The sequence below is a fragment of the Mustela nigripes genome, chromosome 2, assembly GCF_022355385.1.
Source record: "Mustela nigripes isolate SB6536 chromosome 2, MUSNIG.SB6536, whole genome shotgun sequence".
Lineage (NCBI taxonomy): Eukaryota > Metazoa > Chordata > Mammalia > Carnivora > Mustelidae > Mustela > Mustela nigripes.
The window spans coordinates 89370318-89397784 of NC_081558.1; the positions used below are offsets into that span (position 1 = coordinate 89370318).

Genomic DNA, 27467 nt, shown 5'->3' on the forward strand with positions numbered 1-27467 from the left:
TTTATACTGTATTTTATTTGACCAAATATATATCCAAAATATTATTTCAGTATGTTGTCAATTTATGTTATTAATGCAATATTTTGCCATTCTTCATACTAAATCTGATATATATCTTAGCTTTATTTCAAGTATTCAGGTGCTACACGGGGTTAGTGGCTACTGCACTGGAAAGTGTTCCAATCTTGCTGAATTACATAGAGTTCATAGGGATTTATTTTGGATCTGGACATTGATTTAATTAGGAAGAGCAATTTGACAGTAATAGGGAGTTTGAGAAACAGGTGGTTGACCATATTGTGGGTTCCCTAAACTCTGAAACCTCTCCTGACTTGTAAACTAACTTACACCACTGATGAAAGCTATTGATATCTAAAACTCTGTGAAAGACTGTCAGTATATGTCACACAATTTAGAAGGGCATCTTCTCTGTGTTCTACTTTCCTAACTAAATTTGATTTGTGTGCACTATGAAAGTGTCAGGAAAGCTGATGCAAATTTAAATTTTGAGTTAAAAGACAAATCCAGAAAGAGAAGTCTGAGGGCCTGCCTAGTATTTGTCACTCTTTTTAAAAAAGAGTGCGTATATGTGTTGGGGGTGGGGAAGAATAAGGAAAGAAGGGACAAGTCCTCCTATCCTTCCTGACTCCTGCGTTTAGTTCTAGTGTCTTAAGAATGACACCGACAAATTTGTACAAATCAAATTAGGATCAACCAAGGCAATTGTGAAAAAGACTTGAAACCACATCCTGTAAGCAACAGCTGAAAGCAAGAGGGATATGGCTTCGGAAGATAGGGAGCTGTGGCTGGGGTAGTCAGAGTGATAAGCAGAAGAGACAGAGACACACACATATAGAGGAAAAACAAAACAACCAAAATGTTCATGAAAGTGAGGTCAAACGGGTTCAATCCAAAGAACATAGTTTCTAAAAATGAAGATAAATGACTTTGGGAGGCAGGAAATTTTGCACTACCCAGGATGGGGGCATTTCATAATACCTAAGTCTTCTTCCAACTCTGAGAACCTATTTTATCTGTCCCAAATAGTGAACAGAAAGGCAGTGCGGAGGTTTTACTACTTCACTGGCCCTGATGTTACAAGTCCTGTGACTAAATCTGTTATCCTTAACCCACTGAGCCACCCAGGCGCCCCTAAATCTGTTATCCTTTAGAACATGTCACCTTGGGCAAGTCTTGGACATGTCTCTTGGACACTCTGGGTTTGCTTCCTCTATAAAATAAAAATAATAAACTCCATACAGACTTCTGGAATTATCGGAAGGCTCTGGAACCTACAAAATGCCACGTTAAGTTTCTTTTTCCATGGCATAAGACAAGAAGACCTCTTAACTCAGCCCTCCTGTTTTTTTCTTCTTCTCCCCTTCTACTCTGTTTAAGGTGCTGTCCACACCCAGCTATTCCTGGCACCACCCCTTAGATGTACCTTATCTTACTGGGCAGTCAGTACAGGAAAGACTACTATCAGGCTAAATGCAGTCGTTTTCTGCCCCAAGGTAGGGCAAAGGGTCAATAGAGTCAAGAAGCAAAGTCTGTAAAAACCACTGTCTGTATTTTTCATTCTGCAGTCACCATCTTTAAAAACAAGCCAACCCCTGAAAGGGACTCTGAGAGTTCAGTTTCACCATTGCTTTGCAGAATATTAAGCCCCTTATCAGACACCTTTAACCCTCATAAAATAATGTATCCATGCAAGTCACCGCCATCCGTTTTTTGAGCTTTGCAGCAGAATCTTTCATTTTTGAACTGTGGTCTTTAGAATTCAGGTCTGGGAGAGATGATTGAAAGAACTTCCACAAACTTGCTCACAGCTAACACACAATGTCCCCTCTTTTCTCTAACCTGACGCCCCACTTCCGGCTGCTTCCCATGTGCGTTCAGGGAGATGGTATTGAGGGTACAGACTATGCAGTCGGACTGTTAGGGATCAAACACCAAGTCCATTACTGTGGGGAGGTGCCTTAATTTACCTGCAAAATGAGAATAATTCCTACTTTAGAGCTGAGGTTTAACTAATGCAAATGAAACCCTTGGGATGCGATCGATCAGCAGACAATAAATGGAACTACCAGTATTATCTTCCTGGCATTCCCATTGACAACAAGCCGTAGGCATCTCCCAAGCTTTAGTCTTGGCGACCTCCCAGACCAACCAAAATTTAAACCCTCAACTGTCGTTCTAGGTCTCAGCAGTGGTGAGCCTGCTGGCTCGCAATCCAGCCAAACAGGGTAGCAGGCTGAGCCTTCGGATTGCCTCGCGGATATTCCAAGGCATCTGAAGTCGGGCCGAAGCGGGGGAAAGGCTTTAAAACAGAACTCCAGGGGCGCCTGGGTGGCTCAGTGGGTTAAGCTGCTGCCTTCGGCTGGGGTCATGATCTCAGGGTCCTGGCATCGAGTCCCGCATCGGGCTCTCTGATCAGCAGGGAGCCTGCTTCCCCCTCTCTCTCTCTGCCTGCCTCTCCGTCTACTTGTGATTTCTCTCTGTCAAATAAATAAATAAAAATATCTGTATTTAAAGAAAATAAAAATTAAAAAAAGATAAAACAGAACTCCAGGGGATTAGCAGTGCAAAGAACCCGCAAACAGCACAGCCTCCCGCAGGACTCGGAGCCACACGCCGAGGGGCGTGACTTTAGGAGAACACGCCGGAGGGGCGTGACTCCACCCGTGAGCGCGCGCGCTGCGGGGCGGGCCTTCCTCAGCACTGCGTGGACTCCGGAACCCACAGCCGGCCCCGTCACTCTGCGCATGTGTAAATTCTGGGGGCGGGCGGGCCGACAGAACGCGGAATTTCTCGGAAAGCGGGCAAATGGGACCGGGAACGCCGAGAAATGTGTGCGGGGAAGGGCGGGGGTAGAAGGGCGGGACAAAAGGCGGAAGAGTTGAAATCAGCTGACCTGGTCTCGTGACAGCCTGGGCGGTGGCGACGCAGGCGTATTGGAGCGCGGTTGCTGAAAGCCTGAGTGAAGATGGCGGCCTCCAGAGTGAGCCTCTGAGAGGCAGAGGGAGGAGGCGGAGGGGGCGGGGAGCCCGGGCCGCCGCGGCACCAGGAACCCGCGGCAGCGGAGCTACAGGGCCCCGACAGTGGAAAGGGGAAGTGGTGAGGGGGAAGAGGCCGGAGGGCGCCTCATCTCACTCCGGACGCAGAGCCGGCGGCGGGAGGAGCTCGGGCTGGAGCCTCCAGCCTCCCGCGAAGGTAAACCACTCCGAGCACCGGCCTCTGGGGCTCTGCTTTACCCCTTCCCCACGTCACGGGGACTTGGGAGGCTAAGGACAAGGAAAAAAGAGGGGTGGTATTTTGGCCGCCGAAGCCCCCAGCTGCTAAGGAGAGCAGATTACCCTCCCCCAAGCCTGCTGGTCTATTCCTCACGTCGGATCCCCCCTGGCACCAAGTGACATTTTCCCTGGGCACTGCCTTGTTCAGCCCCACCCCTTTTTTTTGGATTGTTTTTTCGTTTTATACCCACCATGGTCCCTAGATCCCCACTGTACATCCTTAGCCCCACACACCCCTTATTCCTCTCTGGGCTCCGCCCTCAGGGTTCCCTTCTAGCTTCCTGGCCTGAACACACTTTCTACTGGTTGCCGGCAACTCTTGTTTCCTGGGGTCCGCGACCCTTCTTCCCCCCCACGTCCGGTGTAGACTTTGACTCTCTTTGCTTAGCTTTGTTTCGTTTCGTTTGGAGATGGGGAGCACCCGCGTCGTTTTTTCAGCCTCTCCCTTTTTCAAAATCAAGTTTTTCCTTTCCTGCAGGGGAGCTTCTTTTCAGTGGCCTTTCCTTCACTGCTGTGGTTTTGCCTCTGCATGTGGTCTTTGGAATGGGTGAGGTATCAGACGCTCAGTGAAGTGGCGGTTAAACGCAGATTTGACTTACTAGACTTAAGAAGAGTGCCTTCCCTTGAACTCTTATTGTAGGGTGTCCTGAGATTGTTTTCTTTATCAGTTGATGTCTTCGGATTGTTTCCTTTATCAGTTATGTGGGGCGGGTTAAAAAATCTCTCCCTAATGAAGCTGTAATCTCCCAAAATGATGATTTCTCTCTTCCCTTCTTTTCCCTTTTACCCTCTGTGATTTCTTGTAAACAGGAGGGCCTGTGCCTTATGCTTTTACCTCTTCTATGAAGGACTTTACACTGTAGGGTTATTTTGAGCCTCGTGGAGTATGATGTCTTTCGAAAAAAATTTCAGAATATTTCTTCAGGATTTGCCCCTGTGATTGCCTTTCTTGCTATATTTTCTTTTTTACTTTCTGGATCTGATCGATTTCTAGGTTTGAAAGTACCCTCTGCAGAGTTCGAGGAAATTACAGTGGTCAGGTTTTGTAGTGATTATCAATATTCTGAGTCTATGTGAATATGAAATAGGATTTGCCCTAAAAAATTTAAAAAGGGAGATTTCAAAAACTCGCCAGAAATTCGGTATCCAAAAAAAAAAAAAAAAAAAAAAACTTGATTCACATTTCTTTGGTTTCTGGAAAGTGCTAATTTTTTTTGACTGAATTTAGCATATAACCTAAAACCTTGTTAACATTTTAAATATAATATGAAACTGTTTAAGTAGTTATATCTCAAACTTGGCTATTGTTATTAATATCACAAGTCGTGTTTAGAAAATGTTACACTGTATTCCCAGTTTGAAAACAGGAAGTAGAACATATTAAGGGAGGAAAAGAATAGTCAGAGGGTTATTAAGAGATAGGAATGTCAGGAACCTTAAGTCTATAGTCCATATCATGGAAAATACCACTGTTTGTATTCCACTGGGAGGCAATGGGTGTTCTCTTTTTCTAAAGTGACAGTAGTAAATAGACTAAACTATATGAACATTATCAGTTCAAAAGTAATGGAATCATGGAAAGCGGGAATTATTGGTAAGAATTTAACTTTATCCACAAATATATAGAACGTAGTTGCTGAGGTGAACTATAACAATGCTGGCTTTATTAAGTTTGTAGAAAGGTTGATAGTGGAATCTGGTTCTTAGTAGATAGCAAATTACAATTGAAATAAAAAGAGGATCTGTTTTAACTAATTTGGATCTATTCCTTAACCAGGTCTGTTTACACAGGTGATTTTAATTGCTCTTACCCTTCCCTTGCTTCTCTGAGATACTAATTTTTAGTAAGATAGAGGTAAGGCTGTGCACATAAACTATAGCAAAGATTTGGTTGCTAATAGTTTTAGGCCTAAATGTTGACTGTTATATTTAGCAGTGGTTAAAGTGTAGTTGTTTTGAAAGAAATCCTTTGAGTCTGTGTTTCCCAACTTCATTAAACCCAATAAGACTCCCTTTTTATTCCAAACAATTTGTAATACCTGCTCTATTACCTGGAGATTTTAAATAATATCACCACCTTCTGACTTTGGTCCTGGGTCAAGAAGAAGGCTTGCTCTCACTGTTGTACCAAAAAACAATGGGACTCACTTTAAATTCTTTTTTTGAGAACTGTTGAACAGAGGTCACAGAGCCAACCATTGGCCAGTCTTTTAAGGAGAGGGTATACATGAATTGAGCGTCACGTTCATGGGACAGAACAGGACATTGGTAGGAAGAGTTCAGCTAGAATAGCTGACTAGCTGATGAATGCTAATTCTGAGTGCACCTTCTTCCAAGCTTTTTCTCCACAAACTCACTAGGCGTTCTTAGAAAAGATTGGAAAGAACCCTGGGGAGTGTCTGTTGTGGTAATGATCTAGAGGAATGGAAAAGCAGCAGAGCTTTCAAAAGGGGCACAAAACTCTGATTCTTTCTTTGTATCTTTTATAGAACAATAACATTTATCTGTGAAGGGCAGGGCATCTCTGCTGGCCTGTTGGTGAGCCTTCATTGAGCTGGTAATGAAAGAAAAGGGGAGAGAATCTTCTCTGGGAGGAGCACTGAGTTTAAAACTGCAGCCTGGAGGAACAAGAAGATCACACCCCTGAGATCCAGGGATATAGAGTATCCCTAAGACTGAACCTTAATCAGAACTGCAGAGACTCTTTCCAGCCCCCTGCTACTATACGAAGTTTTGAATAACAAGTGAATGCATAATATTACTAGGAACAATATCATGCGAAGAGGCATAGCACAAAGAATCAGATAGACATTGCTTTAGTAAACCATCCCCCCGCCATAGGCACCAGCTATTCTGTAGATTTTCTGAAGCCTGTGGTACACTGAGAATAACCATAGCAACAGCAAATCATAAATCCAGCTCAACTCCTAAACAGATTAACACAAATTTTGCACTAAAGACCTATCAAAATAAAGACGTGCCTGTTTCCAGTCACAGAATTACTTACTTACTCAGTCTCTACTGTTCTGTACATGTCCAGCTTTCAACTGAAAATTATAAGGCATACATAAAAGGCAAAAAAAAATTTTTCTAGAGAAAGCAATCATCAGAAGAACACTTAGATTAACACAGATGCTGTTATCTGCGAGGGAATTTAAAATGACTATAATATGTTAAAGATTGAAGAGTGGATAATATGCAAGATCAGATGGGTAATTTTAGCTGATAGAAAGTGTAAGAATCAAAAGAAAGGCTAGAGGTATTGTTACACAGTAAATGAAAAATGCTTTTGGACTTACCAGAACTGACATAGCCAAGGAAAGAATCAGTAAATTTATTAATGGTAGAAGAAATTACCCAACTGACACACAAAGTTAAAACAAAACGAAATACCCTAGAGCTTAGGGATAGTGTTAAACATTTTAATATATAAATGATTAGAATCCCAGAAGAGAGAACAGAGTAGAAGAACTACTAAAATGTTTGAGGAAATAATAGAAAATTTTCCAAAAGTAATGTCAGACATCAAACCATGGATCCAGAAGCTTAGAGAACACCAAGCAAGATAAATACTGTCCCCCACTACCACCCACAAACTCAAAGCGCACATTGTACTTAAACTGAGGTAAACCAGGGACAGAGAGGAAGGTAACCAAAGAAAAGAGAAACCTATACAGAGGAGCAAAGAGTTGAAGCAGAGAAACCATTCAAACAAGAAGACAGTTGAGTGACAATTTTAAAGTACCAAAAGCAAAAAACAGCAAAAATATTTTCTTCACAAATGAAGACAAAATACAACTGTCAAAGAAAAGCCAAGAGAACTCAAAGTATAATCTCTCCATTTACATGATCGGTTCATTCCTAGAAAATTATATGCCTATTAAACTTTACGAAATGTACTTTGTGATTTATATTTAATACAGAATTAAAATTGGGATTGGTTATAAATAGGTTTTTACCTATGTTAATGCCTAACTGGATATTTGAAAGTCAGTTGAGGGCATTTCAACCTGTGGGACTGTCTTGTACATTGAGGGGAATCTAGCCCCATTCACTAAATCATAGTACAGTAGTCATCCTTTATTCACTTTTCATAGTTTCAGTTACATGAGGTTAGTAGCAGTCCAGAACCAGATGATCCTTCTAATATAGTGTTAGAAGGTCAGTAGTCGCCCAATGCTATATCATAGTGCCTGTGCTATTTACTCATATAATCTCATCACATAGGCATTTTATCTCAAATCAGAAGGCTAAGTGTAGTGCAGTAAGATATTTTGAGAGAGACTACATTCATATAACGTTATAGTATATTGTTAAAATTGTTTCATCTTACTGTTAATATGTCACTATACCAAATTTATAAATTAAACTTTATTACAGGTACGTACATACAGGGTAAGAGTCTGTATGGGATTTGGTACTTTGTGGTTTCAGGAATCCACTGGGGGTCTTGGAACAGATTTCCTGAGGATAGGGGGTACTACTGTAGTGTTGCTCTCTTTTTTTTCCTTTAGATTTTCTTTGTTAGAGAGCAGGAGGGGGAGGGGAGGGGCAGAGGGAGAGGAAGAAGGAAACTCCTTTCTGGGCAGTGAGCCTGATGTGGGGCTGGATGCCAGGACGCAGGGACCACGATTGGAGCTGAAGGCAGACCTGTAACCGACTGAGCCACCGTGGAACACCTACTCTAGTGTTTCGAATCATAGCATCTTTAAAATTATAGTCACTAGTTTTCAACACATCTTTATGCTTTTGCAGTTTTTACTTGGTCAGCACATGCCAATCAGTAACATCTCTTGCAGTATGGAGTGATTTCTAATTGCAGGAACTCCTTTGAGAATCACTGATTTGGGAATATTTTTGTAGTAACTTAAACCAACGTGGTTGTGATCCTCTTTACTAACTTAGACTAAGTGTTCAGTAAAATCTTTATTTTATCAATAAAGCTAAACATAATTTGCTAGTAGTTCTTTTCACAGGCTCTTAACTTTATTCAACAGCTTGCATATTTGAGTTTTACTTGCACTTTTATGGACTGCTTATGAGGAAGTGATCTCTAAAACAACAAAGTTGGGCACCTGGGTGGCTCAGTGAGTTAAGTAGCTACCTTTGGCTCAGGTCATGATCTCAGGATCCTGAGATTGAGTCCTGCATCAGGTTCCCTGCCTTCTCCCTTCGCCTCTCTTTCCCCCCTGCGCATGCACACACACACTTCTCTCTCTCAAATAAATAATAAATAAAACTTTAAAACAACAGCAACAAAATCTACATTCAATGGGATTTTATTATTGCAGCATTCTAAATTGCCTTTAAAAGTAGACTACGCTGGGCGCCTGGGTGGCTCAGTGGGTTGAGCCTTCAGCTCGGGTCATGATCTCAGGGTCCTGGGATCGAGTCCCGCATCGGGCTCTCTGCTCAGCAGGGAGCCTGCTTCCCTCTCTCTCTGCCTGCCTCTCCATCTACTTGTGATTTCTCTCTGTCAAATAAATAAATAAAAATCTTTAAAAAAAAAAAAAAGTAGACATACGCTGCCTAAGCAGAGTTCACATATTTAGCGCGTGGCCATCAGGAATACCTTTATGAAGCTGATGAGTAAAAATTTGATCTTTGGTGAACAAAAACAAAACCCGGAAGCAATATAAAATACTTAATTTGTTTTAATTTTGTCAAGTGTAGTTGCCAGAACATAATGGAGGGATTGATAAAGTTATGAATATAGGAGATTTTCCCAATATTTCATAAATTCTATGCTAATTATAGTAAAATTTAAATTCTTATAGATGAATTTCAGGCATGTATTCTTAGTCATCTAGTGCTTTGAGGTTTCTCTCCCCCTCAAATTTCTAGTTAAGATACAGAATGTATTTTGGATGTTTAGCAAATCTTAGAGCAGATTAAAGCCATTCCCTCCCCCCAACCATAGATATGCTGGGTTTAATTTTAAAAGTGGAATTTTCCTCTTTTTCTTTTTTTTTTTTTTAGTTAACTGGTAGATTGGGGTTTTCTTTAAAATCTGAAGAACTATGGCGGAGTTTGGAATAACAGGGATATTTCAGAAAGAGTCAAGAGACCTACATGTTGCTGTTTTGTGTTGGGTGAAAGGGAAATTGTAGTAGCCTAAGGTCCTTATCTTTTTTTTTTTTTTAAAGATTTTATTTATTTATTTGACAGAGAGAAATCACAAGTAGGCAGAGAGGCAGGCAGAGAGAGAGAGAGAGGAGGAAGCAGGCTCCCTGCTGAGCAGAGAGCCCGATGCGGGACTCCATCCCAGGACCCTGAGATCATGACCTGAGCCGAAGGCAGCGGCTTAACCACTGAGCCACCCAGGCGCCCGGTCCTTATCTTTTAATAGTGTGTTTGCCTACTAGGATGCTTACTGTAAAACTTCCTCTAAGTAGAATTTGCAATATGCTTAGGAAATTTAGTTCTCCATTATACCTTCACTACAGTGATAGAAAAAACAGCAACAAGTTAAAACATGGCAATCGAAAATCTCTTACCCATTAGGGTCTCTTTCGTGTAATAGAGGAAGATTATTAATTACCTGTTCGTGAGCTAAAGAAGAGCTTATTGAACAAGTACATTTTGTTCTTTCATGAGCCAGGTTAGCTTCAAAGATGAAATAGAAATTAGGTCTAAAAATTTTCAGGAATGTGTACAAACTAAAACTATGTAAATGATTATTAGCATCGGTTTCACAGGATTGCTTAAATGAACACATTTGTTTGGGTTTTTTAGGTGACTATTTCAGCATTTTTAAGTTCTGTAAAGAAAAGTCATAGTCATGCATATTTCTTGGAAAAAAACTTTTGTGTGTTACGACAGCTGTGAGAAGTAAGAATTATTCTCTTGGATGAAATCAGATTTAAAATACATGTGATAATAAAATACAGAGATAATATAAATAAAATACAGAGATAATAAAATAAAATACAGAGATAATAAAATACATGTGATAAAAATGTAAAGACGTATTTTTTTCAATATTTATATTGAATAGGAATGGCCAACAAAATTAACTGCTGTGGTATTTATGCTTGCCCCTTCGCCAATTAAGATACTATTAAAAGTGTTTCTTCAGATTTAGGGATTGCTTTTGAATCTCTTGCCCTTTATTTCATGAATCTGTATCTGATTTCTCATTGGAAAGGAATGGATTTTTAAAGAATGGGGAGATGAATCTTAGATTATTTGGCCTACCTGGTGGTGGTGGAAGTATTTAAAAGCTCATTTTGATGTGGCAGACAATGCAAAGGTTTCAGTATTACAACTTCTGGACAATTATTTGGATATATGATTGTCAGCTGAAATTTGATAGTATCACTGGCTTTCTTCTCTAGCCACATTTATCTTGAGTTAGTGGGTCCTTCAGAGCTTTTAGAAAGCTAAGGTAGGATGTATTAAAACTTTGCTTTGTGATCTATTTTATTTATTTATTTATTTATTTAAAAGATTTTATTTATTTATTTGACAGAGATCACAAGTAGGCAGAGAAGCAGGCAGAGAAAGAGGGGGAAGCAGGCTACCTGCTGAGCAGAGAGCCCAATGCAGGGCTCGATCCCAGGACCCTGGGATCATGACCTGAGCCGAAGGCAGAGGCTTTAACCCACTGAGCCACCCAGGCACCCCTGTGATCTATTTTATAAACTATTTTTTAACAAAGATTTTATTTATTTGAGAGAATGAGTTAGCATGTACAGGGGGAAGGGTAGAAAGAGAAGCAGATTCCCCCCTGAGCTGAAGGCAGGCCCTTAATGACAGCTACCCCCTGCTACCCCATGCCCCTTTTTAAACTGTTTGAAGACCCCTGTAAAGGAGTGTCTGGGTGGCTCAGATGGTTGGACGTCTGCCTTTGGCTCAGGTCATCGTCTCCAGGTCCTGGGCTCAAGCTGAATGTCAGGCTTGCAGCTCAGCCAGGAATCTGCTTCTCCCTCTGCCTCTCCCCCTGCTTGTGCTCTCTCTCTTTCTCTCTCTCTCAAATGATTAAAAAAAACTTAAAAAAAAAAAAAAAAGACCTCTTAGGTATTATACACATTACACATACTGATTTGTTACTTATTTAGAAGGAAATACTTTTGCCTCTACTTGTGTTACGTATTAAAACATGAAGCTGAAAATTAAAAATTAAAAAAGAAGGTTAAAGTTCATATCAGTTTTTCCCCATACACAGCACATTCTATCTAAGACAGTTGTAACTTTTTAATCTGGGTAAAAATTAATGTTCTATTAACTTTATATTTTGTGCTTGCTTCAACGGGATATCTAAAATTGGAGCTCTAACTATATATTTTTTAAGATTTTATTTATTTATTTGACAGAGAGAGGTCACAAGTGGGCAGGCAGAGGGAAAGGGGGAAGCAGGCTCCCTGCTGAGCAGAAAGCCCAATGTGGGGCTCCATCCCAGGACCCTGAAATCATGACCTGATCTGAAGGCAGAGATTTAACCCTCTGAACCACCCAGTTGCCCCAGCTATTTATATTTTAACCTTTTATTTGAAACAACTAGCATAGTGATATAGTTCACTCAGATTTTGAATCCATTTACAAATAAATGTAGGTCTTTAAAAAGCTAGTATTAAGGGATTCTCTCTTTGGTTATTACTCCAGATTAGCCCTTGCCTTAGCAGTGGTTCTCCCTCCCCCTGCATTTTTAATAGGATTTAGCTGTATGAGGAAATATTAAATTAATAAATTTGTTCCTATCATGTGACTGTATACCATATTTTCAGGTGTAGTGTTACAATGGAGCAGAAAAACAGGGTTTCTGTAGGCGATCTAGGTCAGAAAATAAAGGTAAAGGCAGTTTTCTTCCCCCCAAATAAATTTTTCATCTACAGCAAAGTTGAAGAACTTTACAGTACTTACTTACACTTACTTACACTTATCTCTGAGATTTTCACAATAACATTTACTACTTGCTTTATCATATATCCATTTTATTTTTTAATGCATTTCAGGACAAGCTCATGTTTTTAATTCATTATTTGAAATCAGAATTCTTTATGTTACAGATTCAAGGTGTAAAAATTAGTATCTTATCTGCTCTCTCTAAGTTGTTGTAATTGTGTAAAAATTCGTCTCAGTGGGTCATGCAAAATGTGTGCTTTAAAGGCAAATACCCTTTATTAAAGCCATTTTCTTAAACGTTATTTTTTTTTAAGATTTTATTTATTTATTTGACAGAGAGAGATCACAAGTAGGCAGAGAGGCAGGCGGAGAGAGAGAGAGAGAGGAGGAAGCCGACTCTCTGCTGAGCAGAGAGCCCGACTCGAGATCATGACCCGAGCCAAAGGCAGCGGCTTAACCCACCGAACCACCCAGGCGCCCAAAGCCATTTTCTTTACTCACTAGTGTATCACAGATGGTTCCCAACTTTATGATGACTTGACTTAAACTCTTTCAACTTTATAATGGGGTGTAAGTGTATGTATTCAGTAGAAACTGTATTTTGAATTTTGATATTCTCTCAGGCTAGCGCTATGTGGTATCCTATTCTCGTGATGCAGACAATGGCATTGAGACGCGGCTCCCAGTCAGCCACAAAGTCACAAGGGTGAACAACTGATATGCTTACAACAATTCTGTTTTTCATTTTCAGTACAGTATTCAGTAAATCACATGAGATATTCAGTACTTTGTTATAAAATAGACATTGTATTAGATGATTTTGCCCAACTGTAGGCTAATGTGTTCTGAGCACATTTAAGGTAGGCTAGGCTAAGCTATGATGATTGGTAATTTAAGTGTATTAAATGCATTTTCAGTTTACAGTGGGCTTATCAGGAGGTAACCCCATAGTAAGTCAAAGAAGATCTGTATTTTTCTAAGTACATGCATTCATCTCTGGTTAAATGAGGACTCTGTTTTTACTTAAACACAGTACTTGCACATACACTTAAGTTTTGCTGTGTGTGCAGATTCTTTTGCTTATAGCTTGGCTGTAATCTGTCTGGGTTCCCATGGTGTTGAGGCCATTCAACCTGCTTTTTGTGCTTCATATCAGTTTGGTGTAGGCTTCTGCTTAGTGGACTCTCACATTCTGTGGTTTTGTGTCAAAATCGTGTCTTCTGAAAGATTGGTCTCATTTTATTCATAAATGATCTCAAATAGATTGCCAGTTTTACTGCCAGTAATAAATTAGAGAATGTGAGAACATTAAATGTTATTCGAAAGCATGAAGCAAGGGAATTCACTGAACAGGGTGAATCTAGCCAAACTGCCTGTGTTGCCCTGAATTTGACTTTTTATTTATTTATTTATTTATTTATTTATTTATTTTTTTAAAGATTTTATTTATTTATTTGACAGAGAGAGATCACAAGTAGGCAGAGAGGCAGGCAGAGAGAGAGGAAGGGAAGCAGGCTCTCCGCTGAGCAGAGAGCCCGATGCGGGACTCGATCCCAGGACCCTGAGATCATGACCTGAGCTGAAGGCAGTGGCTTAATCCACTGAGCCACCCAGGTGCCTGAATTTGACTTTTTAACCCTTAGAACAGTTCTCTCAAAAGAACAAACTGCTAAGTTGAAAAAAAAAAAAAAACAAACCCTTCTGTAGGTGGTATAATAATAAGGTATGGAATGAGAACAAGCAAAGGCAGCTTAAAAAACTGGAGATACTTTCATTGTGTTTAGTTACAAATAATATGTAAATTTGTGTTTTTCTCATTAAAGAAAAGGTGTATCTTTGAGAATTTGAGGTGGTACACACAGAAATGAAGGAGATGAAATTTCTTTTTCTTTTTAGAGTTTCTTTAATGTACTTAGAGTGAGCAAGTAAGTGAGGGCCTGCGAGAGAGTGAGTGCACGGTGGGGCCGGTGTCGGAAGGATGAGAAGCAGCCTCCCTGCTGAGACAGTGCTCCATTCTAGGACCCCTGGATCATGACCTGAGCCAAAGGCAGAGGCTTAACCAACTGAGCCACCCAGATGCCCTGAAGGAGATGAAATTTAAGCAATAATTAGTTTGAACAGATAAATTCTTGCTAATTTGGGTACATCTCAACTACTGGCAGGGTGGCAAGTGCTGACTAGGCAGCTGCTACCAAGATCTCCTGCAGCAAGTTTGACATTTTGTTAGTTGGACAGTTCATTGCTATTTATAATTGCTATTTAGAGAATGTGCCTATAAATGACTTATTGCACTTACCTGCTTGATGCTTGAGCTGCTTGATACTAGAAGTTTTGCACATTTCCATCACTATTAATGGGAATTCTGGTTGCTTAAGAGTTTTGTCTCTGGGCAACAATTTTAGAAACACTTCTGGAGCTTATTAAAGAAATATGTAAATATTAATGGAGAAATACTTAAATATTAAATGGGACATAGATTATTTTTAGGGAGTGAAGTTCTTTTTTCCAAAAGTTTCTCAAACCATAGTTAACTTGTAGATACCAAAATAAATTAAAAAATATGTTGGTTTCACGTAAAGAGGTACTCTTCTAATGAGTGAGATTCCAGATACCTAAGTAGGCGATCTAAAATGTAGTAAGTAACATTGACTTGAAAAATCATAGTATTTTGTGGGAATAAAGTTGGGAATAAAGTTGAAATAAAGAGAAGCTTAAATGTGAGATTACAGCTGACTTAAGGTAATTTTTAAAAATTGCATCTATCATGAGTATCTTAACCTTATATATATAATATATAAATATAAATATATAATATTTATGCCTTTTTATTTTTTCATTTCATTCATTTATTTTTGAGAGAGAGATAGTGAGCGTGTGTTCAGGAGTGTACACAGGCTTGGTGGGGGGAGGGGCAGAGGGAGAGGGAAAGAGAGGCTCCTAAGCAGTCTCCACACCCAGTGCAAAACCTGAAGTAGGGCTATATCTCACGACCCTGAGATCATGACCTGAGCTGAAATGAAGAGTCGGACTTAACCGACTGAGCCACCTAGATGCCCTTACTTATTTCTTTTTGAAAACCTTTTTAGGTAAGATAAAATTGTAAAAAATAACAAGGAATGCCTGGGTGGCTCAGATGGTTAAGTGCCGGCTCAGGTCATGATCTCCAGGTCCTGGGATCAAGCCCCATGTCAGGCTCCCAGCCCAGTGGGGAGTCTGCTTCTCCCTCTCTCTTCCCTCTCCCCCTACTTGTGCTCTCTCTCTCCATCTCTGTCTCTGTATCTCTCTCAAATGAATAAATAAAATCTTTTTTAAAAAAGAATAAATAACAAGGGATAATAAAATAATGACACCCTCATTATATTCAACCTAGCTTAAGAAATGTATATTGCTATAGTTATCTTGGAATGAGCAGGTAAAAACTGCAAATACTGACTAAAGCAATAAAACACTGTACTTCTGAAGGTAGAAATCCTAGCTGATACTCTTTGGTGATATACATTGAATAAATACTACAAAGATTGAAATTAAAAGTTAAAAGACTTAGGATTAAGTAATTTAATAATTTTAACTTTCCTACCCAAGATGCCTTAAGAGAGATTACAGGGCCTTGTAAGCCTGAGAGTGAGAGAGGTAATCATAGAGAGATATGAAACAACTATTTCGTATCTAGAATAGTATGTTTAAAGTACAATAATCATTATTATGATTGCAATTAATATTTTTAGTGCTTATTCCGAGCCAGGCATCACACTATCCCCTTTATTTATATCATTTACTCCTTACCAAAGCCCTTTGCTACAAATACTGTTCTCTCTTTCTCAGATGAACCATGATTCCAAGAAGTTTAGGAAGCTTTTCTTCAAGTTACGCAGCCAGTAAATGGCAGTTTTTACTAATCTGTCTTCAACCATAAGTAACATCTAAAAAATTCACCATCTTTAGTTACACTGATGGTAGATTGAATATTAAAACTAGTTTAGTGTGTATACTAATGTAGCTTCTTGTGCTAGTTATTAGTTATGTTTATGTGGTTTGGTGTCTGTGCAATAGGAACTATTTCCAAGTCTGTGTTTCAAAAATTAAACCATCACTTGAAGGACGCTGTGCTTGGTGGACCCCCTAGACTTGCCTTCACTCATTTTCCAGTGGTTCTCTTGAGGTTGTTCCAAGTCTCACTTTGAATGATACGTACTCAGTACAGAATATTTTATCCTGTTCTGCATTTTTCTGATATTTGTGTATTGCCATTATCCACTAGTGAGTTATTTGTGTGTCCAGGAGTATCCTCATGGTCTGAAAGAGTTACTGCAGTTTCCAGACCAGTTGCCTTCATAAGGTGAAATGACTGTATCACAAAGTGGTTAAGGTTTGATTGAGAATATAAAATAGATTTACCTGAAAATTTGGAGAGGTTAATATTACACTGTTGAGGGGTGCCTGGGTGGCTCAGTGGGGTAAGCCTCTGCCTTTGGCTCAGGTTATGATCTCAGGGTCCTGGGATCAAGCCCTGCATTAGGCTCTCTGCTCAGTGGGGAGCACTAACAGTGGGCTTCCCCCTGCTTCCTTCTTCTCTCTGCCTTCTCTCTTCCTTCATATCTCTGCCTACTTGTGATCTCTCTCTCTGTCGAATAAATAAATAAAATCTTTAAAATATATATATATATATATATATATATATATATAAAACACTGTTGGGAAGTAGGTCCCAGCCTCAGATCTCATTAATCTGGTTATTTTAAAAGTTCATTGTTAGTTAAAGTAGTATTTTTCTGTTTTTGAACTCCTTAAAGGCTATTCTGGAATCCTATATTCATAACAAATTTCTGTCATGTTTGTTTTGAACACTTATTTAAAAAATTTTTTTTCAGTTATTTTTTTAACTTTTTATTTATTTATTTGACACAGAGAGGAGAGGGAGCAGCAGGCCCTTTGCTGATCAAGGACCCTGATGTGGGGCTCAATCCCACAACACCAGGATCATGACCTGAGCTGAAGGCAGACGTTCAACCCACTGAGCCACCCAGGCACCCCGCTTAAAAAAAATTTTTAAGCTTACCTGTAGACAGAAATATTCAGCCTTGGTGCCTTGCCTTTTCTTTTTCTTTTGCCTTGTGTTAAGTGTGGCAGGTTGTTTCATTGTTTGAAATTGTGTGAAGGTAATAATGGGTACTAGTTCTGAATTAATCTAGGAATGTGCTGTCAAATGATAAACCTGTAATTACATGGTCAGAATGAATTTATTTTGAGTTCTTAAATTCAAGGGAAGGTTTTATTGCTTAGGATAAATACATAGAGTATAGAGTTATGCAGAGTGAATCCATAGTCTGACCCAACTATTTACCGTAGTGACCTGGGAGAGTGGTATAAATTCTCTGTAGTTTTCTTGTCACTAAAATGGAGATCATCATATCATCATATCTATACCGTATCATCATATCTATACCATATCATTATATCTATACCGTAGTGGTGTTATGAAGACAAAATGAAGTAGGTGGATAAACGCATAGCCAAGGTCTGGCCTAATCATGAACATTTGATGAATACTCCATGAAACCTAGTTTTTGCATAATTTCAGGACATGATTTAAATCTGTTTATTAGAGTCACCATGCCTCCCCAATTTCAGGATAATCTTTACCAAGGGCTCAAAATAAAAAAAGGATTATTCTGATTTCCATTATGAGGCTCTGCAGAAGTAGTAATACATAGCACTGAATTATCCCCTTATTTGGCTATGTAGGTGAGTATCTCCTCCCTCTCTTACCTCTCAGATATACCTCTGCATGTATGTAATATGACTGAAGGCAAGCTTTTTTGGGTAGAGGAGTAGTTTTCTTCCAAAAAAGGCACTTCCATTTTACTGGCCTTTTTTGGTGGTGATTATTCAGGTTTGGAAGCACAATAGCAGTATCACTTGTTGCTTCCTAAAATGTTAGAGATAATTGTCAAATCTGCTGATTTTGGCCATAGGAACAGCTACTGATGTCCAGAGAGAGTTGAGGTACTTCTTTAATCTTATATTGTATTTTTTCTGTCAACAGAGTTATCTGCATCGGTATTTCTTCTATTAGCCACATAATCAGTAGTTTAAAATTTTCTTAAATTTTATTTTATTGTGGTAAGAACACTTTAACATGAGATCTGTCCTCTTAACAGATTTTTAAGTGTGCAGTACAGTATTGTTAACTGTAGGCACCATGCTGTATAGCAGATCTCTGCAACTTAATTATCCTGCACAGCAGAAACTTTATACCCATTGATTAGCAACTCCCCCTTTCTACTGCACCCCAGTTCCTGGCAGCCACCATTCTACTCTCTGTTCTATGAGTTTGACTATTTTAGATAACTCATATAATACAGCATGGACTAATGCAGTATTGGCCCTTCTATGGCTGACTTATTTCACATAGCATCATGTCCCCCAAAGTTCACCTATGTTGCATATTGCAAGATTTCCTTCTTTTTCACGGCTGAAAAATACTCCTTTGTGTGTGTATACCACAATTTTTAATTTTTTCATCCATTGATGGATTTGAAGTTGTTTCCATATCTTGGCTCTTACAGAAAATGCTGTAGTGAACATGGGAGTTGACTCTTGAAGATCCTAATTTCAATTCTTTTGGATAAATACCTGGAAGTTTTGTTGCTGGATCTTATGTTAGTTCTATTTTTAATTGTTAGGAACTTCAGTACTGTTTCCCATACTCCCTATACCATTTTGCATTCTCACTACCAGTATTCAGTTTCTCTACATCCTTGCCAAAACTTGTTGTCTTTTGGCATTTTTGTTTGTTTTGATAATTGCCCTCATAACAGGTGTGAGGTAATATCTCATGCCTCTTTTTATTTTTTTAAGGTTTTACTTATTTATTTAATTTTGGGCAATCTCTACACCCAACGTGGGGCTTGAACTCACAACCCCGAGATCAGGAGTCATGTGCTCCACCAACTGAGCCAGCCATGCACCCCCTCTGGTGCTTTTGAGTTGCATTTCTCTGATAGTGACATTGAACATCTTTTCATATACCTGTTGGCCATTTGTATATCTTCCAATAGTTTAATTTTATACTAATGTGTATGTTAGATCTTCTCTCTCTTTCTTCTTTAACTATCCTAACCTAAGAACTCTGGAGTCTGGTGCTTTTATCACCACCAAGTTCCTAGGTCTTTAGAAAGTTGTAGATAAGCCTTCTTGATGTAAACTTGGTTTAATTCTCCTCCTAAAAGATCTGTTTGAGTTAAGTATTCCCAAATCAGCAATACCTACAAAGTCATCTTTAGGAGTACGCCACCTCCCCCACCGTGGTCCTGGGGTCATGCTCTTAAGTTCTTTGGCACTATCTTTTTTTTTTTTTTTAAGATTTTATTTATTTCTTTGACAGAGATCACAAGTAGGCAGAGAAGCAGGCAGAGAGAGAGGAGGAAGCAGGCTCCCTGCGGAGTAGAGAGCCAGATGTGGAGCTCAATCCCAGGACACTGGGATCACGACCAAAGCCTAAGGCAAAGGCTTTAACCCAGTGAGCCACCCAGGCACCCCTGGTGCTATCATTTTAAAGTCTTTATTATTTTTCTCTCACCTTCATTTTAAATTTAAAGTCCCTTAATGATACCAGTCACTCTTCACTCAAGTGGATTTTCTTGTACAATTTTCTTGGTACAATTTTCTTGTACCAAGGTAGGCCTTGGCACAGAGTCTGTCAGTCAGGTAAGTTATGGTCTAGCAGTCCAAACTCCACTCCTTAGTATTGGTCATCACCTTTTGTGTCCCCCTTTTTTAATCCCTTATTCCAATATTCAGTCGTAGTATATGAGGGGAAAGATAATATCTGTAGACCTATATTTTTCACTATTTTGCCATATTCTCAGAGATCCTACCTAAATTTCTTTTCAGCAATGTCGTTTACTGCAAATGATTTAGAAGCCAGGAAAAATGTCTGCTGGTTTTAATAAGTCTTAGTTGGCTGTCTGTTTCATCTCAGATACACAATCCAGGGGGGAAAAAAACAAACAAAATGCACCAACTGTCAGGACTATATTTAGCTGTCTCCATACACATTAGAAAGGAGGATGTCAGTTGACTGTAATTTCCTCTCTAGTAACATTAAAGGTTTCCCTAATCTTGCTGTTACTTGTGGTTCTCCTATTCCTCAGAGCATGAGTTGATGCTTTTCCAGAAGATTTGACAAAACCTTATTTAGGAGTACCTGTTAGAAAATCAAGTTTAAAGTGGACATCAGGATTTCCTGTGGGGTTGTTGCATTTCATTCATTCACTTAAGTACTTATTGAGCACCCATTCTGTGTCAGGAACTCTTGTAGACTTTGGGGATATATGTGTATAAATTAGCTTAACAGACAAAAATTCTTCTCTCTTGATAATGGTAGCAGGATTAGATGGGTAATAAATTGCACATTGAATAAATTGACAGTGAAAGTGCCATAGAGCAGGAATCAGGGGGAATTGAAGATGTAGAATGAGGAGAGTGATTACAATTTATAACAGGATAGTTAGGGTAGGCCTCATTATAAAAGTGACATTTAAACACAGATTTGAAGGATATGTGTACCATGTAGGTGTCCAGGGGAAGAGTGTTCTACATAGAGTATAGAGGCCCTTGCCACTTTGCTAATACAAAAATAGTAGGAATGAAGAAAGCAATTTCAAAATGGCAGTGTCTTTTAAAATGTTTTTGCTGTGGAGGTATATGTACTCAAGAGAAATAAAAACATGTTCATACAAATGCTATAAGCAGCATGATTCCTAATAGCCAAAAAGTAGAAACAACACAAATGTCCATCAACTGATAAATAAACAAAATGTGGTATATCTATACAATAGAAGGAAACTAATGCATTCCAGAGTGTGGTGAACTTTGAAAATGTCATGCTACATGAAAGAAGGCAGTCACAGAGACCACATTTTGTATGATTCATTTATATGAGATGTCTAAAATAGGCAAATCTGTAGTGACAGAAAGTAGATTAGTGGTTGCCAGGTGCTGGGAGTGAGTGGGAATGAGGAGTGACTGCTAACAGGGTTTCTTTATGGGATGACAAAAATGTTCTAAAAACGGCATTGGTTGTAGAACTCTGAATATGCTAAAAACCCCTGAATTGTATACTTAAAAAGGGTGAATTCTATGGTGTGTGAATTGTATCTTAAAAAGCTGTTATAAAAGTGTCCTTTTGAATGAAATTCGTTTTATTCACATTATTAGAAGAATACTTGCTGATTAAAAACAAATTAGACCAGTGTGAACCATAATGTGGTCGGAACCATAATTCTAGCTATTTAGTGTGCCCTGACACTTTGGTATGTGTCCAGTATTTTTTTAAGTACATTTCTAAGTAAGGGTGGGGAAAGATGGTCAGGTCACAAAAGAAGTAAATGACCATATTCATTTTAACTTTTATGCAGTATGAAGTAAACTATGTAGTATCTTCAAAATTTATGAGTCTTTTTTTAGTAAACAGTTCCAATAATTTATCCTGTACAATTAACTAAATTTAAATTTTTTTCATGAAATAGTTGGGTTCTGGATTTCATACACTTCTAGGTATAGTCAATAGACTAATTTTAAAACACGACACATAACATGGTCCCTCTGCATGAAGCTGGTTGGGAGCTATTACCCTGTGGTCTGTCGTACAAATTGGAGAGTCCTGAACTATTTGGTCTGTGTACTCTTCAGCCAGTTTACTCACCAAATTGTTTTTAGGTTTCTAAACACTTACTGTCAGTTTCTGTACTTAGCTTGATGCTTGTGATTACACTATAAGTAGTATTGTTCTAGTATATTCATATAGTGGAATACCATATAGCCTTAAAAAAATCACTTCTTTTTAAAGAATATTTAATTCCATAGAAGGTTCTATAGAAGAAGGTTAAAATTGTGTGAAAACAGGCTTAAGCAGTATAATTGACAGTCTCAATTTTGTTTTAAAAACGCCTATTCTAAATAGAGGAGGGGAGGCTAGGATGATTATCTTTAGATGCTAGTATTTACTTTATGAGCATTTTAGATTTTTTGCCATGGACATTTTAGATTTTTTAATATTGTCATTTTTAAGTTAAATTGTATTTATAGTGGGTCTCCTTAAAGTGACAGTGACAGCAGAACAGCTGGCACTTAGTAACTCAATGAAAACCTTTTTGAGTTGATTTGATACTTGGCAGACATTTTTAGGTGCCCATATTGTGCCAAGGCATTGTTTGGTAATGTGTGATTTAAAGATGCATTTACTTGAACATTTCTTTATTAGGTCTCTACTCTTGGGATGTTGAAGGCAATTCTTGTCCTCAAGAAACCCAGTGTAGTAGAGAAGAGCAGGCAATCACAATATGGTGTGCTAAAGTCTGTGACAAAGATGTGAATAGATAGTGCCTGTTCCCTAAAACCTATGGTCTTGTGCCTTAAAATCAGTACTATATGGCAAGCTCTGAAAGTATGGTATGGGAGATTCAGGAAAAACTTGAAGGATAACTGTACTGAATTCAGCCATATTTTTATCTTCCAGGTTTCAGCACAAAATGAACATAATTAGGGAAAACAAGGATTTGGCATGTTTCTACACAACAAAACATTCATGGAGGGGAAAGTAAGTATTTCTGTTGGTTTTATTTTTCTGTGCTTCTATGAAGTATCATTTTAAATGTAACTTTCAATATCTTGAGTAGTACCACACAGCTCAGTTATGCCATTTAGCCCTTCTCTTCTGAAAAGCATATGTGCATATTTTAAATGCAAATGCTACACTTGGAATCAATTATTGTTCTTTTTTTCTTTTGACATTTCTGGTTTTCTGTGTCTGTGTTAGAAGGGAGTTGGTAAGAATTAACAGTACCAAAAGGAAAACAGACCATCTATCTACCTTCCTGGATGTTGTCTATTAGTGATTGGATTATGTAGTGGCGGCAGAGTCTTAACTCCACAGCTTTATTGCCTGGAGACGAACCTGTGTGTGATGGCTGCATTTTTATGTTGATTTGCCTGTCAGAGAAATGTGCTAATAGTGCATTTTATAATCTTTCTTTAGTCCTGTAATGAATTTTTAAAAATTTAGTTTGATCTTATTTTTTCCTTGGGGGAGGCAGTGACATTTTTTAGTAGCCTGCCTGGTCAGACCAAGATGTTGATGCTTCTGTTTCCTTTTTATAAAACCGGTGGTAATTCCTACTCCTCAGATTGCTGTGGGGATTAGGTGAAGTGACATGGAGTATGTGAAGGTTTTAAAATCATGCTTTAAACACACTGAGTATTCAGTAATGGGACCTGTTGACCATTACCAAAAACAGTTTCCTGTCTAATCCTTTTAGGTACCAGTAAGTAAAATGAGTGTTCCATGCTTTTGACAGTTAGGTGACCACACTATTCCACATCAGACCTCAAATAAACCATGCTATGTATACAAAGCCAGCCAACTTTAGATCTTTTGCTGGACTTTTCATCTTTTAGGTAATAGTGTAGTAACTTCTTAGAATGGTGCAATATCTGAATTCTGTAGTGTTTCTCATTTGCATTAACAAACTGACTATAATTTTGAAAGAGTATTTGTTTCCGTTTAGTAACTCAATTGTACGAGCTCCTAAATAAGGGAGCATAACTGTTACAAACTTGTAGAATATTTGTCTTGAAATTTTTTCTTCATTTGATTTCATTGAGCAAAGTTAGAAAATTGATGTACTCGGAGCAATGTGAGTCTCTTCAGTTCTTTGAATCAGCCTTTAAAAAATTGTATGTTGAAAAAATTTTTATTTTTTCCTCAAGTGGTAGATTGCTCTGATTATCATACTATAACTTCTATTTTTAGTACAAGTATAGCATACTGAAACATGAATTCTAAAGAATAAGCCTACTGGGGCACCTGGTTGGCTCAGTGTGTTAAAGCCTTTGCCTTCAGTTCAGGTCATGATCCCAGGGTCCTGGGATCGAGCCCCATATCGGGCTCTCTGATCCATGCGGAGCTTGCTTCCTCTTCTTTCTCTCTCTCTCTCTGCCTGCCTCTCTGGCTACTTGTGATCTCTGTCAAAGAAATAAATAAATAAATTTTCAAAAAAAGAATAAGCTTACTGAATATTTATGTTTTGTGAACTTATCAATAATTCCAATCATCTGGAAAAAATTTTTTTGATGTTTTGGGAAAGTTGGGACTAAGACTTAAGACACCCTTTTTTTTTTTCTTACCTAATAATTTGGAGCAGAACTGTTCATGTGCTTTCAGCACAATTCCTTGCCTCCATCATTGACACCTTGAAACTTTTTTGTTTTGTTTTAATAATATCTTTATTAAGATAAAATTTTACATAACATAAAATTCACCTTTTTAAAGTGTACAATTCGGTTGTTTTTAATATATTCAGTAGAGTTGTGGACACTAATCATTTTTGGAGCATTTTCATCATCTCCCCAAAAATCTTCTCTAATAATATTAGCAGTTACTTTCCTTTTTTCCTATCTTCTCAGTATCTGACAGCCACTAATCTACTTTCTATCACAAGATCAGCTTTTTTAAAAGATTTATTTATTTATTTTGAGAGTGAGGGTGAGTGCATGTGCACAAACACAGAGGGGAGGGGCAGTGGGAGAAGGAGAGAATCTTTTTTTTTTTTTTTTTAAGATTTTATTTATTTATTTGACAGACAGAGATCACAAGTAGGCAGAGAGGCAGGCAGAGAGAGAGGAGGAAACAGGCTTCCCGCTGAGCAGGGAGCCCGGATGCGGAGCTCGATCCTGGGATCATGATCCTGAGCAGAAGGCAGAGGCTTTAACCCACTTAGCCACCCAGGTGCCCTGAGAAGGAGAGAATCTTAAGCAAACTCTGCTGAGTGCAGAGTCCAAAATGGAGCTCCATCCCAGTGACCCTGAGATCATGACCCAAGCTGAAACCAAGACCATGAAACCAGACTCATGACTGTTTTTCTCCTAGCATAGTGTTTGGAAGTTCATATTGTAGCTTGTGCATTTCATTTCTTTTTATTGCCAAGTAGTATTCTATTGTACGGATTTACTGCATTTGGTCTATCCATTCATCAGTTGATGGACATTTGTGTTGTTTATACTTTTTTACTGGTATGAATAATGCTGCTGTCAATGTCTGTGTGTAACCTTACAGGTGACTATTTATTTCCATTTCTCTTGGGTACATACCTAGGAGTGGAATTGATGTTATATAGAATTATATAGTAACTCTACATTTAATTTTTTGCAATCCTACTATCAGGGTATGAGGAATCCAATTTCTCCACATCCTTACCAACACTTGTCATTGTCTGTCTTTTTTTATTTTAGTTATCCTAATAGATAGGAAGTGTTACTTTGTTGTCATTTTATTATTTTTAAAAATATTTATTAATCTCTTTTGAGAAAGAGTGCGTGCACTTGGTGTGTGAGTGGAGGGAGGGGCAGAAGGAGAGATTCTTCAAGCAGACTCCCCGCTGAGTGCAGAGCCTGAGGTGGGGCTCAGCCCCACAATCCCTGAGATCATGACCTGAGCTGAAACTAAGAGTCAGATTATTAACTGACTGAGCCACCCAGGCACCCCTTGTTGTGGTTTTAATTTGCATTTCCTTGATGACTAAAATGTTGAATATCTTTTTGTGTGTTTGTTGGCCATTTGTATATTTTCCACAAAATGTCTGTTCAAATCATTTATCCATTTTTTATTTGGGTTAGTCGTCCTTTTATTATTGAGTTGTAAGAGTTCGTTATATATTTCGAATACAGATTGCTTATCAGATAAATGGTTTACAGATATTTTCTGCTATTTTGTGGGTTGTCTTTTCACTTTCTTGATGGCTATCTTGATGGCTATCACCTGAAGCACAAAGTTTTTTATTTTGATGAAATCCAGTTTATCTTTTTCTTTTGCTGTTTGTGTTTTTGGTGTCATATCTGAGAAGCCATTACTTAATCCAAGCTCTCAGAGATTTAATTCTATACTCGAAGAATTCTGTAGCTTCAGTTTTGGGTTAATTTTGTATATAGTGTGAAATAGGGGTCCAACTTTATTCTTTTGGCATGCAGATATCCAGTTGTCCCAACATCATTTGTCGAAAAAATTATTCTTTCCTCATTGAATTGTTACAGCACGCTTGTCAAGAATAATGGGCCATTCATGTAAAAGTTTATTTCTGAACTGCCAGTTTTGTCCCATTGATCTATATACCTGACCTTATGCCAGAACTATTTTGTCTTGATTACTGTGGCTTTGTATTAAGTTTTTTTTTTTTTAAGATTTTATTTATTCATTTGAAAGAGAGAGATCACAAGTAAGCAGAGAGGCAGGCAGAGAGAGAGGAAGGGAAGCAGGCTCCCTGCTGAGCAGAGAGCCCGATGCGGGACTCGATCCCAGGACCCTGAGATCATGACCTGAGCTGAAGGCAGCGGCTTCACCCACTGAGCCACCCAGGCGCCCCTGTATTAAGTTTTAAAACTAGTAATTTGAGGTTCTAACTTTGTTGGTTTTCAAGATTGGGCTATTTTGGGTCTCTTGCATTTCCGTATGAATTTTAGTCAGCTAGTGAATTTTACAGAAAGGCTGCTGGGATTTTGATAGGGATTTTATTAAATGTGTGGATCAAATAGGAGAGTATTGCCACCCTAACAATATTGATTTGATCCATGAATGTGGGATGTCTATTTATTTACGTATTTAAATTTTCTTTCAGCAGTATTTTGTTGTTTTTAGTATACATACCTTGAAGCTTTTACCTTCTTGAAAGATCTTGCATTTCCAGAGTGTGATAGTTATTTCATTAATTATGTACATTATTATGTGGCAATCAAATTTTTATTATACTTAACCTATTTTATGTGGCCAGTTGTAGTCTTAATTTTAAAGCATTCCTCATCAGTGTTAATGTAAAAAACAAATGGTTAACATTAAAAGCTCTGTGTTGTTTCAGAGTTGTTAATTGCACCCTTTCTCTAGAAATAGGTCTATTTACGACAAATTTTACATGTGATTTTGGGGATTTAGGGCCTCAGTTTTAAGTCTCTTCGTGCCTGTATACATACTGCTAACCCAGGTACAACATTCAGAAAAATGTTATTGATAGTGGCAGCAAAGATGAATAAATATTTTTCTTCCTATGTATTTCTAAGTTAAAAATATATGTCTAAATTAAATATGTCAATATATTTAGAGGTGTTCTAAATTAAAAATAACCTTTCTCACATATTCCTTTGAGGATATTCATGTGACCTATTTCATGTTACCTTTGTAATAGTTTTCTTGTGTCTCATTTTGCAACCACTGTTCTGTGCTCTTATTAATTCAGGTTTATTCATGGTTAGTGTAGTCTCCTTAGCTGGCCAAGTAGCCTTTTC

The 27467-nt window shown here is 38.3% G+C and overlaps 1 protein-coding gene across 1 annotated transcript in view; it reads left to right on the forward strand.

Moving 5' to 3' along the window:
- Positions 1–2876: 2876 nt before the first annotated feature.
- The window catches only part of DNAJC13 (DnaJ heat shock protein family (Hsp40) member C13), a 107394-nt gene continuing 82803 nt past the window's right edge, over positions 2877–27467 (forward strand). The window contains exons 1-2 of the mRNA XM_059390929.1: positions 2877–3213; positions 22657–22737. Of these exons, the coding sequence (XP_059246912.1) occupies positions 22670–22737 (68 nt within the window). The 5' untranslated portion in view covers positions 2877–3213; positions 22657–22669. The remainder of the gene's footprint in view (positions 3214–22656; positions 22738–27467) is intronic.